At 42.3% G+C, this 18,146-nt stretch overlaps 1 protein-coding gene across 12 annotated transcripts in view; it reads right to left on the bottom strand.

Moving 5' to 3' along the window:
* The window catches only part of CCDC62 (coiled-coil domain containing 62), a 42,009-nt gene extending 24,743 nt beyond the window's left edge, over nucleotides 1-17,266 (bottom strand). For 8 of the 12 annotated variants that reach the window (XR_006821089.1, XM_046025747.1, XM_046025748.1 and 5 more), the window contains exons 1-6: nucleotides 17,076-17,266; nucleotides 14,473-14,665; nucleotides 11,444-11,610; nucleotides 9,451-9,552; nucleotides 7,181-7,352; nucleotides 3,713-3,814 (exon numbers count right to left, since the gene is read on the bottom strand). Coding sequence is in view for 11 of the 12 variants with exons in the window: in XM_046025747.1 (XP_045881703.1) it covers nucleotides 3,713-3,814; nucleotides 7,181-7,352; nucleotides 9,451-9,552; nucleotides 11,444-11,610; nucleotides 14,473-14,665; nucleotides 17,076-17,111 (772 nt within the window). In the remaining variant the exon portion in view is untranslated. The remainder of the gene's footprint in view (nucleotides 1-3,712; nucleotides 3,815-7,180; nucleotides 7,353-9,450; nucleotides 9,553-11,443; nucleotides 11,611-14,472; nucleotides 14,666-17,075) is intronic. The other 4 variants (XM_046025752.1, XM_046025754.1, XM_046025756.1 and 1 more) reach the window with 3 other exon arrangements.
* Between the last annotated feature and the right edge of the window lie 880 nt (nucleotides 17,267-18,146).

Here is an 18,146-nt window from a genome sequence, read left to right as displayed (position 1 = left end):
TATGCAATTCTGAATTTATTTCTTGGCATTATGTGAGTCAATGCCATAATGAAAGCACATAAATGTAACGGATTTGCATTATTTATGCAGAGCTCGTTTAGTTTACGAATTCAATCATAAGCACAAAGAAGAAAATCTTAAAAAGGAACCACAGCTACTTTAATAGTAGAAGCAATGCCCACAAGGCATCTGTGACTCTCTGCTTGTCTCGATTCTACCTCCCTCTCGTACTAACAGCACTGTGACACGCTGGGTGTAATTCCTAGTGCTTAGAGATACTTGTTTTGAATATAGTATGGCCCCTAAACAAAAGCCAAATACTTTATTTGGAGTTCAAGGATGATTTTATTTATTTATTAAAGATTTTATTTTTAAGTAATCCCTACACCCAAGGTGGGGTTCAAACTCATGACTTTTTTGAGATCAAGTGTTGTATGATCCACCCACCAAGCCAGCCAGGCATCCCTCAAGGGTAATTTTATTTACTTGTTTATTTATTTAAAGATTTCATTTACCCATTTATCAGAGAGAGAGAGAAAGCACAAGCAGGGGTAGTAACAGACAAAGGGAGAAGCAGACTCCCCGCTGAGCAGGAAGCCCGATGTGGGGCTCAATCCGTGGACCCTGGGACCATGATCTGAGCGGAAGGCAGACGCTTAACCATCTGAGCCACCCAACTCAAGGGTAATTTTAAACATATCTGAGTTTTGCCTTAATCTGACTTTAGAATAATCTATTATTGCATAAGAGGCAACTCCACAGTAAATATAAATGTTTTCCTAGATGAGATACTTTTCTGCATGTCTGGATTTAGCTGAGAGATCCAAGTGCAGTGGGGCTGCCTATTTTCACAAAGTGGTCACAGAAAACAAAGAGGTATTGTACACCAGGGATGGACGTCTGAGCAAGCAGCCTGAATAAGACAGCGCAGGGGAAAGGGGCCTGGAAGTCTGCAGCTGCCACATTCTGGCCAAGGCTCTACCTTTTACTGCCTGGGAGAATGGAGGCAATCACTGATCCCATGGGGCCTCACTTACAGGACTGTCAGGGCCCCAGAAATGTGAACTGGTTTCCTTGCTTTATTTGCAAACTTCTTATAAGCAGTTATGTACAAACAAATGAAACATGTCTCTGAGACATGAAGAAGAGCTTCATCTTCAATGAGAGGGGAAAAGTTTTGAACTTAACAAAAAAGTGTACTTTTAAGACATCTTCCAACTTCAAATAAAATACGCACTATTTTAGCCGGAGCACCTGACAGCATGTTATCATGTTAAGCCTTCTAAAATTATTTTTAGGCTTGGGATGCCTGGGTGGCTCAGTCAGTTAAGCATCTGCTTTGGTTCAGGCCATGATCCCAGGGTCCCAGGATAGGGTCCCACATCAGGCTCCTTGCTCAGCAGGGAGTCTGCTTTTCCCTCTGCCTGCCGCTGCTCCTGCTTGTGCTCTCTCTCTCTCACACACAAATAAGTAAAATCTTTAAAAATATACATATTTTTAGGTTTAATTCACTTCTATAATTTAAACATACAAAAACTGTTTTGAGACGGTGGCATGAATAGAAAAAGTATTTAAGAAATCAGCTTGGGAGCACCTGGGTGGCTTAGTTGGTTAAGTGTTCAAATCTTGGTTTCTTGAAGATTCTCTCCCTCTGCCCCTCCCCTGACTGATGTGCTTGTTTGCTCTCTTTCTGTAATAAATAATAATAAATCTTAAAAAAAAAAAAGAAATCAGGGATGCCTGGGTGGCTCAGTGGGTTAAACCCTCTGCCTTCGGCTCAGGTCGTGGTCTCAGGGTCCTGGGATTGAGCCCCGCATCGGGCTCTCTGCTTGGTGGGGAGCCTGCTTCCTCCTCTCTCTCTGCCTGCCTCTCAGCCTACTTGTGATCTCTCTGTGTCAAATAAATAAAATCTTAAAAAAAAAAAAGAAATCAGCTTAGGAAATGATAAGAAATCATTATTTGACAAAATGGATTTTTTTTTTTTTTAAAGATTTATTTCTTTGAGGGGTGCCTGGGTGACTCAGTTCTTAAGTGTCTGCCTTCAGCTCAGGTCATGATCCCTGGATCCTGGGATAGAGCCCCACATCGGGTTCCCTGCTCAGCGGGAAGCCTGCTTCTCCCTCTCCCACTCCCCCTGCTTGTGTTCCCTCTCTTGCTGTGTGTCTCTCTCTGTCAAATAAGTGAAATCTTTTTTTTTTTTTTTTTTTAAAGATTTTATTTACTTATTTGACAGAGAGAGATCACAAGTAGGCAGAGAGGCAGGCAGAGAGAGTGAGAGGGAAGCAGGCTCCCTGCCGAGCAGAGAGCCCGATGCGGGGCTCGATCCCAGGACCCTGAGATCATGACCTGAGCCGAAGGCAGCGGCTTAAACCACTGAGCCACCCAGGCGCCCCAGTGAAATCTTTTTTTAAAAAAAGATTTTATTTATTTGACCGGGAGAGGGAGAAGCAGATTCCCTGCTGAGCAGGGAGCCTGATGTGAAGTTCAATCCCAGAACCCTGGCAGACACTTAACTGACTGAGCCACTCAGGTGCCCCACAAAATGGATTTTCTGTGAGCCTAGGAGTTTCTTAGCAACTAACAGAGTTCCTGGCACACAAAAGTTGATCCAAAGATTTTTTGTAAATCAACTGTAAAGCTATAAATATACATATATATCTTTATATAAAATTATATAATATATATAAAATATATAATAAATATAAAATATTTATATTTAAATGTGTTTTTAGTAATAGAGTAACTTTGAGAGAGCATTCTAGAAATAACAGAAATAGTGACCTCTAATGGTGGAAAACTGCATTTTCCCCCATCCTTATCACATGACATGAAAATTAAGAATTCTATTTTATGTGAAAAAAATGTTAATAATGCATTTTGCCCTTTAGCTTATAGAAATGCACTCTCCTCCTAGAAGGAAAGACATTGAGGGTATATGTAACTAGACCCCCAGAATATCAATTTAATTAATTCTGTTTGGAACTTCACCTCCAAATCTATGATTTTCCTCATACTAAATACAAAGCCTAACAAAATTTGGCTAGCGGGGACAGAGATAAGATCTATAAATCAGTGATTCTCAAGTGGGAGCGGACAGGGAGAGGTCTGAACTAGCAGAAACTAGTGGGATGTGTAAGGGACAGTATGGAGAATGTGGCTTGGGAGATAGAACGCAATTTTTATGTTTATCTGGAAGGGGCCCAAGGCAAACTATTGATAAATTTGCTATTTTTAATCATGAAAAAATTCATCCTTATCATTACTACTTCAGGTTCATGCTGATATAACAAAACACATCTGCATTTCTCCAACTGTAATCACAGGTGATCTCTTTGCAAAATTGGAAAATTGCTGAATTCCCAATTTTCACCTAGTTTGCACAAGTACAAACATCCTTCCTTCTTCAAATCATAAGATCCTTTCTTAATGGATTTTTAAGCACACCTACTACGTACTAGTGAGAAGTGTAGTCACACACTCACGCTAGAAGAGAGGGAAGGTAGCTCCTCGTTTTATGTAAGAGGAAACAGGGTTAACTGGTAGGCATGATAACAACTTTAATATTCCCTGCCTGGTCCCGCCTGGTCCCTTCAAGTGTATTTAAAAAGTTACTATTTTGAGAGAGGTATAATTCCTTTATAGTTGTGCCACGGAAGGTTTAGGCTACAATCATAGAACTATTCAATCACTTAAATTAATGATCTAGTTTTACCAGTAAAAACCAATTCATCATGCAGGCAACTTTTCTCTTGCTTGAGGCGAATGATCTCTTCCCGTTGTTCATTATTTTCTGTTGTCTTTTCATTTAGATCCTCTTCACAAATAGAAGAAAACAAAAGTCCTTTAATAAATACTACTTGCTAGAAGAATATAAACTGTGAGGACCTCTCATGCCCTCGGCACCCCAATGTGAAGTCCTTTTGGAGCTGTAGCCAACATATGTCCTGTATCTAAACCTTGCAGCATCCCTGGCAATGACCTTGTCAGGCTTCCCTATCCCTGATGGTCTCTCTGCTCAAACCATGCCTCTCTGATTACCGCCTATTGCCCACAGAGCAAGCAGGGCTTTTTTTTTTGAAGTAAACTCAACCCCCAATGTGGAGCTCAAACTCCTAAGCCCAAGATCAAGAGTCACGTGTTCTTCCAACTCAGCCAGCCAGGCGCCCCAGGGCAATCTTTTAAAAGTAAAAAATCTGTGGGATGTCTGGGAGGCTCAGTCTTTTTTTTTTTTTTTTAATATTTTATTTATTTGACAGAGAGAAATCACAACTAGGCAGAGAGGCAGGCAGAGAGAGAGGAGGAATCAGGCTCCCCAGGACCCTGAGATCATGACCTGAGCCGAAGGCAGAGGCTTTAACCCACTGAGCCACCCAGGCGCCCCTGGGAGGCTCAGTCTTAAGTTAAGCGGCTACTTTCAGCTCAGGTCATGATCCCAGGGTACTGGGATCAGCCCCTGCATTGGGCTCCTTGCTCAGCAGGGAGCCTGCTTCTCCTGCCTGCTGCTCCCCCTGCTTATCCTGACAAATAAATTTAAAAATCTTAAAAAAAAATGCAAAAGATCTCATGTCACTTCTCTACTAAAAGCCCTTCTAACACTCTTAGGATGAACCAAATTATCCCTAAGCCCCCAGTGGCCTGGTTTGGCCTATCACTCTCCCCCTTTTGTTCTGTTCCTTGAACATGGCCCAACCTCAAAACCCACCCAGGGCTTTTGCATTTGCTGTTCCTTCTGCCTGGAAGGCTCTGGGCACAGATATTCACATGGCTAGTTCCTCCCGCCCTCCAAGCTTCTGATCAAATGTTCTCCTCAAAGTCACCTTCCCAGTCCACCCAAACTGAGTTGATTACCCTCACTCTCTAATTCACTGTCCATTACATTGTTGTCCTTTAAAGAGATGATAGTCTGTCCCTGCTGTCAAGGGGTGTATAGTGTGATTATGGTTTTAGATGAAGCTACAAACATAGACAAACGTGTAATTTTGCCACAAGTCAGGGCATCATAAGATTTTAGAAGGCTGAGTCTTCTAAATTGACTATAATAAACCTTTGCAATTTCAATAGCAACTCACTGGCTCAGGGTGTAGGAGTGCTGAAATCCTGACTCCATCCTGTTCGTGTCTGTGCAATGACCTCCCTCACGCCTACGTGCCCTGAACAGAATTGGGGAAGGCTTATTCTGATCTTCCCCGTAGTGCACAGATGGCACCACTTTAGATAACCACCCTCTGACCTCACCACAAAGCCCCCTGTTCTATAAAAGCTGTGGATTAAGTCTGGACTTGGCGGAGAGTAGCACCAGGATCATGGTCTGTCCACCCCCCCCATCAGTAAGTTACCCTGAATAAAACTCCATGTAAACAGCACGGAGTGGCCTCCTTTGCTTTTCAGTCTCAAAGTGCCTTCTCGGTCTGCAGGGTCCTTAACTGTTCCCCACCCCCAACCTCCTAACAATGAGGCACCCCACTTCCACCAAAACATGACTTTGTCATTCTAAGATTGCTTGTCGCACAGTAGGAATCTGTCTCCGTGTCTCACACGATGACCATTGACTCTGCCCCAGGTGGGGAAAGGCCAGAGAAAAGCTGACCTCCCTCCATGCCCCCTGCAGGCCAGTGTAAGCTCTCACCGCACCACCTATATCCACGCTCACATGAACAGGACTAACCTATTTGGTAAACCTAGCCTCCCCTTCTTTATAAAATTTCAAGTAACATTACGTAGAAAGAAATGAATCATGCAGTTACTCTGAGAACAAAAATAGAAAAGGAGAACGCAAAAGGAATTTTCAAAAATAGAACATGTGCCAAAAGCCACCCTGGCAGATTGTGTTAGTGGCTGTCCCTCATCCCTCCCAGCATTCCTCCCAGCGGGACAGATGTTTCTCCACGGCCTGACTTGGGGTTTAGCCACGTGATGCTTTAGCCAACAGAAAGAGGGTATGTTGGGTCCTTGCATGTTTCTGCTTCTCTCTTTTTTTTATCTATCTATCCATCCATCCATCTAATTTTAAGTAAGCTCCACATTCGAGGTTGGTCTCCAACTCAACGACCCCGAGGTCAAGAGTTGCATGCTCTCCCACCTGAGCCAGCCAGGTGCCCCTGCTTCTTCTTGTAAGTTTCTGCCTTTTGGCGGGGGCGCCTGGGTGGCTCCGTCAGTTAAGCGTCTGACTTCAGCTCAGGTCATGATCCCAGGATCTGGGATCAAGCCGGGCGTTGGGCTCCCTGCTCAGTGAAGAGTCTGCTTCTCCCTCTCCCTGTAGGTACCCCTGCTGGGCTCGCTCTCTCTCGCTAATAAATAAAATCTTTTTTAAAAGATTTAAAAAGGGGGCGCCTGGGTGGCTCAGTGGGTTAAGCCTCTGCCTTTGGCTCGGGCCGTGATCCCAGTGTCCTGGGTTGGAGCCCTGCACCTGGCTCTCTGCTCAGCAGGGAACCTGCTCCTCTCTGCCTGCCTCTCTGCCTACTTGTGATCTCTGTCTGTGAGGTAAATAAATAAAATCTTAAAAAAAAAAAAAAAAGATTAAAAAAAATTTTTTTCTGCCTTCACCACGGGGGAAAAGTGCCCAGACCAGCCTACTGGCTAGAAGTGAGACACAGGATATGGAACTGCCCCAGAGCAGCAGCTCGGCTGAGCCCAAGCAGGATAAGCCAATCCCCCCTGGACTGATACCTACGCTTATCAGATGCTTCTGGCTGAAATGGCACCAAGATGCTGTTGCTGATTGTTATGAAGCATAAATTAACAACAGCTAACTGGTACAGCAAAGGCCCTTATTTTGAAAATATAACTCATTGTACACTTGCCCCAAGTCTGTTATTTACCTCTTATGACATGAAAACTGCAGCACAATTCTGTACAAATGATATGCACATTTCACGGCAGGATCTAAGGCCAGCAACAGACCTCTCAATCACAAGATGAAGAAATATGTGCCCGGGGCGCCTGGGTGGCTCAGTGGGTTAATGCCTCTGCCTTCGGCTCAGGTCATGATCTCAGGGTCCTGGGATCAAGCCCCGCATCAGGTTCTCTGCTCAGCAGGGAGCCTGCTTCCCCCTCTCTCTCTGCCTGCCTCTCTGCCTACTTGTGATCTCTCTCTGTCAAATAAATAAATAAAATCTTTAAAAAAAAGAAAAAAGAAATATGTGCCCAAGACGAAATGCTTGCATTGATGTCTCTTCCTTACCTTTCAGTTTATTGACTTCAACTTTAAGTGTCTTCAATTTCTGCTTGTAATCTTGCTTTTCTTTCACGATACACGTCTCCACCATCTTCGCATCACGCAAGGCATGCTCTAGCAGTTTAAATTTTCCTGAGCAGTCTGCAATGTGGTTGACGGCCTCGATAATATCTTTGTCCTAAGAACCAAATTTGAAGACTGTTCTGTAAGGTTTTTAAGTGTCAACTAATCAGTGTAAGAAGATCTCACTTGTTAAGTCCCCACCATGTGCCAGGTTTTGTTCTAGACACTTTATTGTCGTTAACTAACGGGACCTCATGGGAACTCTCTGAGACGGTATTACCATTATCCCCACGTGACAGACGAATCAAGGTCATGATCTCAGGTCCACGGTTCCACAAGTAGGTAGGGACGGAGCTCCGATTCGCCCCGAGCGAGCTGGTCCCTCTCACCATGCGCAAACCACCACAGGTTACTGTTTCAGAAAGTTTATAACCACAATGTGATTGCTTAAGAGACTGTAATTCCAGTATGAGAGCTGGTGGCCCTTGGAGGGGGGGCCTACTCTCTGCACTACAGGTAAATCCCACGGGCCTCTTTTCTACCCCTTTATTCCAGCTTGTTAAAATGGCAGACTCCAAGAGCTGATTCCCAAACTACCCAAATCAGAACCTCTTATTGTTGAGGCGATTGTTTTAATTACAAAAAAGGTATCTGCTTGTGGAAAATTCAAACAATACCTAGAAGTATAAACATACTAAATAAAGGTTCCCTCCCTCCCCCACTCACATGGAATGACTACTATTAGAATAACTGTAATACGGAACAGTTCTCAGAAGCAGGTGTCACCCCTGCTTAAGGACAGCCATTTCTGCTATAGCACCATATACGCATTCCTAGGGATGCTCACAGTCTGTGCATCTCACACCAAAAGACTTTACAGGAAAAACAGGGTCAGCAGACCAATGGAACTTCGTGATTAGACTGGTAGCAAAAAACAACAGGTCCATTAAGTATGCAAACCTGATTAGTCTTTTCCAGCATTTTCATTAGCACTCACAGCCTCCCCAGGAGTTTGCCACAATGGAAACCAGAGTAGTTGTTAAAGCCACTAAATCGGCCACTATTTGACTAAAGACAATTCTGTAGATTTTAATATTTTCTACTCAATGTTAAGAAAGCTTGCCCATGAGCACTTTAAAACATTAAAATGCAGGGGGAAAATCACATAGGAACTGGTATGTGGGTCCCATTATGCCTAAACCATTCCCTATTCACCAGCTGCCAAACACATGTTATAGCAGAAGAGATTGTCAGTCAGTCACCCATCATGGCATGTTAGTGGCTCTATCGACTGCCAGATTGCTAAAAGTTCCTCTCTCCTTAAAAAAAAAAAAAAAAAAGTAACACTAACAAGCAGTCTGATTGTCAATGACTTTATGAAAACTAACACTGGATACCTTGGAAGAAAACAAGTTAATTCAGACATGCTAAACCATGGAATAAGCCTTGGAGATGAGACCTAAAGTGGAGTCCTGTCCCCTCCTTCAGTGTCTTGGGGACATCATTTTAAACTTGTTTCCCTCATTTCTAAAATGTGTCTCACTTTAAAGATTCATTTACTTATTTGAGAAAAAGAGTGTATGTGTGTGCATGTGTGTGCAAGTGGGGGGAAGGGCAGAGGAAGAGACTCTTCGAGCAATCTCCCCACTGAGCCTGGAGACTGACATGGGGCTCGATTCCACAACCCATGAGATCATGACCTGAGCCAAAATCAAGTATCAGACACTCAACTGACTGAGCCACCCAGGTGCCCCTAATTTTTTTTTAAGTTTTTAAGTAATCTCCACATTCAGTGTGGGGCTCATATCCACAACCATAAGATCAAGAGTCACATGCTCTACTACTCTAGACAGTTACCCCTAAAATGAGAATTTTATTTTGCTTTATTTTATTTTTAAAGATTCTGTTTGAGAGTGAGTGAAAGTGAGAGAGATTACAGAGGGAGAGGGAGAAGCTAACTTGCCACTGAGCAGGGAGCCCGATGTGGGACCCAATCCCAAGACCCTGGGATCATGAGCTGAGCCGAAGGCAGATGCCCAACTGACTGAGCCACCCAGGTGCCCCCCACTAAAATAGGAATTTTAAAAGAGACAGCAATGTTAGTAGCTCTACCAACTGATTTGCAAAGGGACTTGAGTAAGCTAATGTATGTGACTACACTTTATAAAGTACAAAGTGCCCTGGCAAATGAAGGTATCATTATTTTGAATTACCTTTAGCTTTATCATTGTAGTGAGAGCCTGTTCTCGAGCTTGTAATTGTCCTACCTGGGCAGAAAGTTCCACTAATGTGTTGCTGAGATTTTCATTTCTAGCCTACAAGGGAACACATAAAATACTAATTGAGTCATTTAAAAGCTTTCATTACGATCAACAGCCACAGTCTGTGCTCATTCTGTTTTGTTTTAATGTTCATTTAGTAACAAAGTGGGCCAAGTAAGCAGTCATCACAAAGAAATACGAATATCTCTCTCCATTACCTCTAGCATCCTCTCAATGCTTATGTTTGCCTTACTGAATCATATTGGTTATGCTTACAAATGTCTATTTCCCAATCTCTTCTATGTTTAATTCTAGGTTGGCAAAAAAGAAATGAACAAAAATTGGATTAGTAAGAAATTTCCTTTACCGAAATAAAGTAGCATTAGCGAACATCTATGTGCAAGCATGTGTGTGTGTATATGTACGTAAAATGTTTACTCTATGTTGAAAGACCTTCAGTTCATACTGGGGTATTCCCACGTATCAGGTTTTTTGCAGGTTTTTGGTTTTGTTTAGTATTAACCACAGAACTACATGAGATATTTACTGGTTGGAAAAAAAAGAATAATGAGGCTTTTAAGATAGTATCTTCCTGAAGGAAATTTAAATACATGTTACTAAGTGAAAGAAGCCAATCTGAAAAATCTGTATTCCATATGACTCCAACTATATGACATTCTGGAAAAGACGTAACTAAAAAGGTCAAGTGGTTCCAGGAGTTGGGAGAGACAGGGATGGAACACAGGATTCTTAGGGCAATGAAATTACTCTGTACAATACTAAAATGGTGCATACATGTCATTATGGATTTGTCAAAACCCACAGAATATACAAACCAAGAGTGAACCTTAATGTAAACTATGACTTTGGGTGACAATGACGTGTTAACAGATCCACTAACTATGACAAATCTACTCCTGAGACTGTGTTTGGTGGTGGAGGCGGGGGTAGAGAAGAAATGTATGCATTCCACTCTGTTTTGCTGTGAATATAAAGCTGCTCTAAGAAATAAAGTTTATTAATAAAAAATAAAAAAATAATAAAAAAATCTTCTTGCTATGAACTGAACTGCATCCCCCCAAAACCCATATGTTGAAATCCTAACCTTCAATATGGTGTTATTTGGAGATGCTCCTTTGAGAGATAGTAAGGTGCAAAAGAGGTCATGATGGGATTATTATCCTTAAGAAAAGACACCAGAGATATTGCTCATTCTCTCTCTCATACATTTCCTTTTTTTTTTTTTTAAGGTAAGCTCTATGTCCAATGTGGGGCTTGAACTCACGACCCCGAGAACAAAAGTCACATGCTCCACCGACCGAGTCAGGTAAGTGTCCCCTACATTTCTATTTTTTAATTCAACATACTAATAGTTTACTTATCTTATAGCTAGAAACTGTCTAGAATAATAGTCTGAAAAAATAAAAAAAGATTTTACGAAACCAACATAATATGAAGGCTAGAACAACAAAAATATGGCTCTCTGTGCCACTCATAAAACATGAGTTTCAATAAACACCTGATGACCAGTTAGAACTGAAAAGTGAAAAAAATCAGTCTTACAGATTTTATTCCCAATATGCCACTCAAATCATGTAGATACTGTTTATCGTATCAGTATCAGTGAAGCTACCAAAACCTGATGCTATTCATCTCAGACTTTGAGAAAGGCTTTCTAAAATAACCTGTTGTTCATAAAGTGACAGATGCTCCTGGACCAAATGGGCTGACAGTCACAAAAGGTGGTAATGAAGTTCATCTCCCAGACAACACAGTCCTGCGCAGCCAGCCAAAGCCGTACAGTGAACACAAACCTAGTGTTCAGATGGATGGATCAACTTACACACAAACACACACTTCACCGGAAACATTTAAATCTAATTTCTCGATAACCTGAAACAAACAGAATTTGGGCTAGCGTAGCTTATCACAAAATAAAACCAACCTCGAGGTCTTCAGAGAGGAGAGAGGAATGGGTTGCCTTTTGAGCCATTTCCTGAAGCTGTAGCTGAGTCTTCTGAAGAACCGCCTGGCATTCAATTTGATTAGATTCAAGGGTTTTTACCTTCTTTGTGAGTGACCTGATTATTTCAGTTCTTTTATGTAGTTCACCTGAGGGAAATGTCATCGATGACTAACTTTTGATCAGACCTGAAGCTTAAAATGCATTTTCAAACACACAATTAAAAGGTTAAGTGTGCTAAATAATTTTTTAAAAGGATAATTCTTTCTTAAGAATGTATTATGGAGGGGTACCTGGGTGGCTCAGTGGATTAAGCCACTGCCTTCGGCTCAGGTCATGATCTCAGGGTCTGGGATCGAGCCCCACATCGGGCTCTCTGCTCAGCGGGGAGCCTGCTTCCCTCACTCTCACTCTGCCTGCCTCTCTGCCTACTTGTGATCTCTGTCTGTCAAATAAATAAAATCTAAAAAAAAAAAAAAAAAAAAGAATGTATTATGGAACCCACGATACTGGATCCTAGTCAAAAGAGTCAGCAACCTTGACCCCTGGATGTCACTTCCTAAGCACAATGTGTCCAATTTCCACCTTCCCAACCACCGTCCTGCTAATCATTTGCCTGCTTTTTAATTTTAGTGTTACCACCTATGACCACATCCCTAAAAAGTTCAGTTTTAACCATATATAATTGGGATTATAGTCTGAGTTCTTCCATTGGCTTTTTTCCACCTAAGATGATGATCATGGGATTCACCCACATTGTTGTACGTGACTGGTATTCGCGCACTGTTGTTACTACATGATATCCCATCATAGGACTACGCCAAAATGTATTTACTACTACTGGTGGTCACTAGGGTTGTTTCCACTTTGCAGCTGTTATGAACAACACTGCTCTGAATATTCTTATACACATATCTTGGTGCATTTTTGCAAGTTTCTCTAGAGGCTTGCTATTCAAATGGGGTCCTTGAGCCAGCAGCATTGACATCACCTGGTTAATCTGTCAGAAAAGCAGACTCAGGCCCCAGACCTACTGTATCAGGATCTACATAATAAGATCCTTAGGTCAATCACATGTACTCCGACCTGTGCGTATATTCCTAGAAGTGGTAATGCTGGGCCATGAGCTGGGTGTAACTTTAACTTTACTCGATACTGCCAAAGGATTTTCCAAAGTAGTTGTACCAACGGACACTCCCACCAGCAGGGAATGAGTCTTCCCTTGGCTCCACAACGCCCACTACCTTTACATATACCTGGTAATTTCTGCCAGTCTGGTAAGCGTAAATGGTACTCATTGTGATTTTAATTTGCATTTCCCCAGAATGAGAATCTTTTTTTCTAAGTAGGCTTCATGCTGGGCTTGGAGCTCCAACACAGGGCTTGAACTCATGACCCTGGGGATCAAGACCTGAGGTGAAATCAAGAGTCAGATGTTTAACCAACTCAGCCACCCAGGCACCCCTCAAGTTTCTTAGTTTAAAACCATATACTGTTGGCTATGTGCAATGTCATCTTCATTCTTCAACACATTTGTATAAGGTATTATATCACATCTAATGTGCAACCGAATCAAACACGATGTGAATACGTGTGTGGCTGGAAATGGTCAGAGGAAAATCAAATGATCATCAAAGAAATGGAAAACTATGCATATTTAGATGGTCACGTTTACCTAGATGTCCATCACCAGATGAATGGATAAAGAAGTTGTGGTAGACTGTCAGGTTTACAGAATCCTTTGGGTAACAGAAGATAAAAAAGGAGGTGCAATGTAGTTATCTATTAAACAGATCTAGTTTGCCCTTCTGATATTGATGTCTGGTATTGATGTAGTATCACTAGAACATTCAGACCTTAGGGCAGCACTGAAGGGATGACAGAATTAAAATATGGTACAAAGAAAATTTTTGTCAGCCATTTTTGAGACTGCTATATTTTTAAAAGATGACTATTTTAGATACTTAAGATCAAGTTCAATACCAAAAATTTAAAATCTTTCAATCAGTTCAACAGAAACGACTTGTCCCATGGCATCTTTACTCATATTCTAGCTCAAAACTAATTTATTTTTCCTTTTTTTAAAAAAGATTATTTTTTTTTAAAAAGATTGTTTATTTGAGAGAGAGAGATTGAGAGAGAGAGCATGAGAAGGGAGAAGTCAGGGAGAAACAGACTCCCCGCTGAGCAGGGAGCCTGATGTGGGACTTGATCCTGCAACTCCAGGATCATGACCTGAGCCACCCAGGCGCCCTCAAAACTAATTTCGTTCAGATTCACTTTTTTTTTTTTTTTTTAAGATTTTATTTATTTATTTTACAGAGAGAGAGATCACAAGCAGGCAAAGACAGAGGGGGAAGCAGGCTCCCTGCTGAGCAGAGAGCCCGATGTGGGGCTTGATCCCAGGATCCTGGGATCATGACCTGAGCCGCGAAGGCAGAGGCTTAACCAACTGAGCCACCCAGGCGCACCTCAGATTCACTCTTGACATTTCAGGTTAACTGGAGCTCACTCCACACCCTTTCTACATTTAAGCTGTCTGTCCAACTTTAATTCACATTGTGTTTGTTCAACTCTGAGTGTTCATAAAGGCCTCCTACCTTCAATTAAACTAAACTCTAGGGCAGCAGGGACTGTGTTGAGATATTCTTTCTTTCTCTTACCTTTCCTGTGAGCCCCCCTTTTTCCTCTAACATATTTAATATTTAAATACATTTGTATCTTGGGTGCCTGGGTGGCGGTTGACTAAGCATCTGACTCTTGATTTCGGCTCAGGTCATAATCCTGGGCTCCTGAGACTGAGCCCCATGTCGGGCTCCATGCTCCGTAAGGAGTCTGCTTGAGGATTCTCTCCCTCTCCCTCTGCCCCCTCCTGCTTGTACGTGTGCTCACTCTCTTTCTCAAATAAAAATATTTATTTTAAAATAAATACATTTGTGTCTAACCCATGAGTCCTTTGAATAGACTGGCATATAGAAGTGCGTAACAGATACTGCTAATGTATTTCTGACCCTCTAATTTGCTGCAACGTTCTTCCAAAGTCAACACTTTCTGCCGATCCTCTTCCCATGAAAGAAGTTGTCTCTGATGTACTGCAACCATATCATTGAGCTCTTTATCACGATCTTTTAATTCTCCAATAAGCAGCTGCAGCTCTTTCCGTTGTTTCTCGATAGTGGAAATCTCAACTTCTGACCCGATGTTCTAAGCAAAGAAAGTGGTTTTACATCAAAATAAAACTAATCAATAACATAAGTCAGCTGAGGCATTTTTTCCAAATAATTGTATCTTCTTATGCTGCCAATTCAAGGCAGTTAAATTATTTTTTATTCACTGGTTGTAACATGGCATCAAAATTGTGTAGATTTAAAACAAGTTCATGCCTACTGTGCACTCTGCCTCTATAATTTCCTGTCATAACACATAGGCCATTCTTAAAAAGTGGGACCGTTTGTAAAACCTACATTAGCTCATCACAAATAAACTCATTTTGGCATTTTGGTCTTTGCTGTCAACCCAACAATATTACCCCACACTCTGCCCCAGCAATTCCGGATCAATCAAGTAAAGGAAAATATGAAATAATTACTGTTTGAACGTAAGTAAGTCTCATAACATCTAGCATGTAATCAATCTACCAAGAACAATGTAATATTATGATTGGTCCAAACGCAACACACCTATTTATAAAGGAAAATTTTCAAACCTACACAGAAGATAAGGGAACTATATAGTAAACTCTCTTATGTTCAGTACCTAAGTTCTACCATTGTCAAATTCTGTCACGTTTCAATTTTCCTTTCTCTTTTTGTTGTTAAAAAGAAAACTCTCACATATTTTGGCATACCTCTCTAAAAATGAATACTTTTTATATCACCATGATGACATTTCATACCTAATAAAATTATCTACAGTGATTCCCTTTATGCATATGTCATTTTATTTTTATTCTTTATTTAGTTTTAAAGATTTTATTTACTTATTTGACAGACAGAGATCACAAGTAGGCAGAGAGGCAGGTACAGAGACAGAGAGAAGAGGAAGCAGGCTCCTTCTTCCTCCTTCCTCCTAAGCAGAGAGCCCCATACGGGGCTCGATCCCAGGACCCTGAGATCATGACCTGAGCTGAAGGCAGAGATTTAACCCACTGAGTCACCCAGGCACCCATATGTCATTTTAAAGACTAGATTGTCTGACCTAAGTGTGAATCCAGAATTAACCACTTTAGTGGCTCTATAACATTGCCCAAGTTACTTAAGCTCTCTAAGCCTTGGTTTCCTCACCTGTAAAATGGTAATAACAACACTTCAACTTCTTAGTTGTGTGGATTAAACAAGATAAATTGTGTAAAGCACTCCACAATCTCCACAATACCTGGCACAGCATAAGCACTCAACAAACATTAGCAATTTTTTTAAGGAAATATAAGGAAAAATACCATTATATTTTTTAAGGAAAAATTTTAGATAACAACTTAAACACGTGAAGGGATACATAGTTTTTCCAAACAGCTATTATTAAGATTGTGAAGCACATTTTGAAATATGGTACTGCTCCTTATCCAAGAAACAAAGAACTGAAAGTGTTACTTCAAAAATTCTGTCTTAAAAATAGTAGTTAAAAGGAGCGCCTGGGTGGCTCAGTGAGCTAAGCCTCTGCCTTCAACTCGGGTCATGATCTCAGGATCCTGGGATTGGCTGGAATGGGCTCAAAGCTCGGTGGGGAGCCTGCTTCCCCCTCTCTCTGCCTGCCTCTCTGCTTACTTGTGATTTCTCTCTGTGTAATAACTACATAAAATCTTAAAAATAAATAAATTAAATAGTAGTTAAAAGTTCACCAGAGGCCCATGTATATATCATTACTGCTTTCTGGAAAATAAGATTTGTAAATAAACAATGACAAATGAATCACAGTTACTCACTAGTAAGCACAAAAAACGGCATTTGGGTCAACTGATATCAAATCACAAGATTTAAATTCTAGTCTTTGATAAACCATTCATTAATTCACTGGACAAATCCTTGCTGAGTGCCAAGTGGTTGGGGTTGCACTAATGAGCGCGCCGGCAAAGAGCACAAATTCTGGCATAGGAAAACCGGCAACACGTCAAACGTGCAAAAAAAAAAAAAAAAAAAAAAAAAAGAAAAGAAAAGAAAAGGAAAAAGAAAGAAAAAGCCCATTTCACCGTACTGATGAATGCCAAGCTCACTTTTCATCGTACACTCATAAATGCAAAACTCGTTTTCAACCCTTTTTGGGAAAACGGAGTCCCGAGCGTGCTCCTCTCCTCGCAGGTTACTATGAAGGAAATTCAGGACAGGAGAGAGGCGGCGCCGAGAAAAGCCCTCTCCAAACCCTCGGGAGTCGTTACAAAGTGAGCACCTAGTTACTCGCTGCTCGTCCCGGCGCCCGGGCCGAATGTCGTTCTTACAAGGGAAGGGAGCAGACGCTCCGTTTCTCCTCTTCGTACAGTGTATCGTTTTCCATTTTAAGGAGAAACCGTTCCTTAAAAACCACCCGGGTTCGGCCAGAGCTCTCCCCGTCCCGCGAGGCTCGCTATCCGCTCGCACTCGGACGCGCCGGCTGAGACGCTGAGTCCGCGGCGGCCGCTCACCTGGCGCCCGGCGAGGAAGGTCGCCGAAGGGTTCATGGGTGCTTCCTCCGCCCCCGGAGAAAGTCGGTGAGCGCAGGGTCACCTTACAAACGCCATAGGCGCTCCTGCCCGGAGCGGGGGGCGAGCCCCGAACCCCGGAGCCCCGCGCCCTCGACCAGTCAGAGCAAGCACCCAAACCGCCCGCCAGGGAACGCGCCCGCCCGCCCCGCTACGGCGTCGCCGAGGGGCCAACCCCGGTTCTCGCGAGACCGCGGGTGCGCCGTCCTGGCTCTCGCGCGGGCGGGACCGGGGGCTGCAGTCTCTTGGAAGGTTTATCTGCGGTAATGAGGTCCACCAGCCACGGTCAGCAAAGAAACGGTTCTTCACCGCTACCCAGCGAACCAGGGCTTAAATTAAAGGCCGTTCCTACCCGTCACCCCAGTTTATGACGGTTGACCTGCTCACTTCTCTCCCGGTCTTGTCGGCGGGCACTGAGAACGGTACCTGGCCATTCACACGAATGCCTGGACGGACGCAGACGCCAGCCCCGGTAGTTAGATGCTGGTCAGCCAGCAGACAGCTCGAAACGAATAATCAACAGATGGCGGGGAGAGGGCGATTTTTTTTTTTTTTTTTTTTGGACTCTTGATGAAGCTTTTGAATATCAATGAGAATTTAGGCACTTGGTCATGACAAAATCTACCAAATTCTGGGGGTGAATCTAAGATTTTTCTCGTGTTATCTCATAGTCACCCTTCTTCCTTTCACTTGTTTTACAGGAACTCGACTATGAAAAAAATGAAACTTAACTACATTCAACCCCTGATCGCCCACCCTCTACCGTTTAACCCATAACATGGCATTATTGGCAAGACAGATTACCAAATACGGTGTGATAGTATTTCATCTTTACTTTTTGATTGACTATGAATGAGCAAAGCATGTATGTCCTTGTGTTCATAAAGGGCAATCTCAAAAAAGGAAAAATTAACATGTCTTGTTTTGAGGCTTTACTGATTTGAGTGGCATTTGCCTCCTTAGGATAGGACTGTTGAGAACCAACAAGACAACCTCTAAGATCTAAAATCGGGA

The sequence above is a fragment of the Meles meles genome, chromosome 12, assembly GCF_922984935.1.
Source record: "Meles meles chromosome 12, mMelMel3.1 paternal haplotype, whole genome shotgun sequence".
Taxonomy (NCBI): domain Eukaryota; kingdom Metazoa; phylum Chordata; class Mammalia; order Carnivora; family Mustelidae; genus Meles; species Meles meles.
The sequence above is the reverse complement of the archived record's forward strand: the minus strand, read 5'-3'. Positions and strand labels throughout refer to the sequence as shown.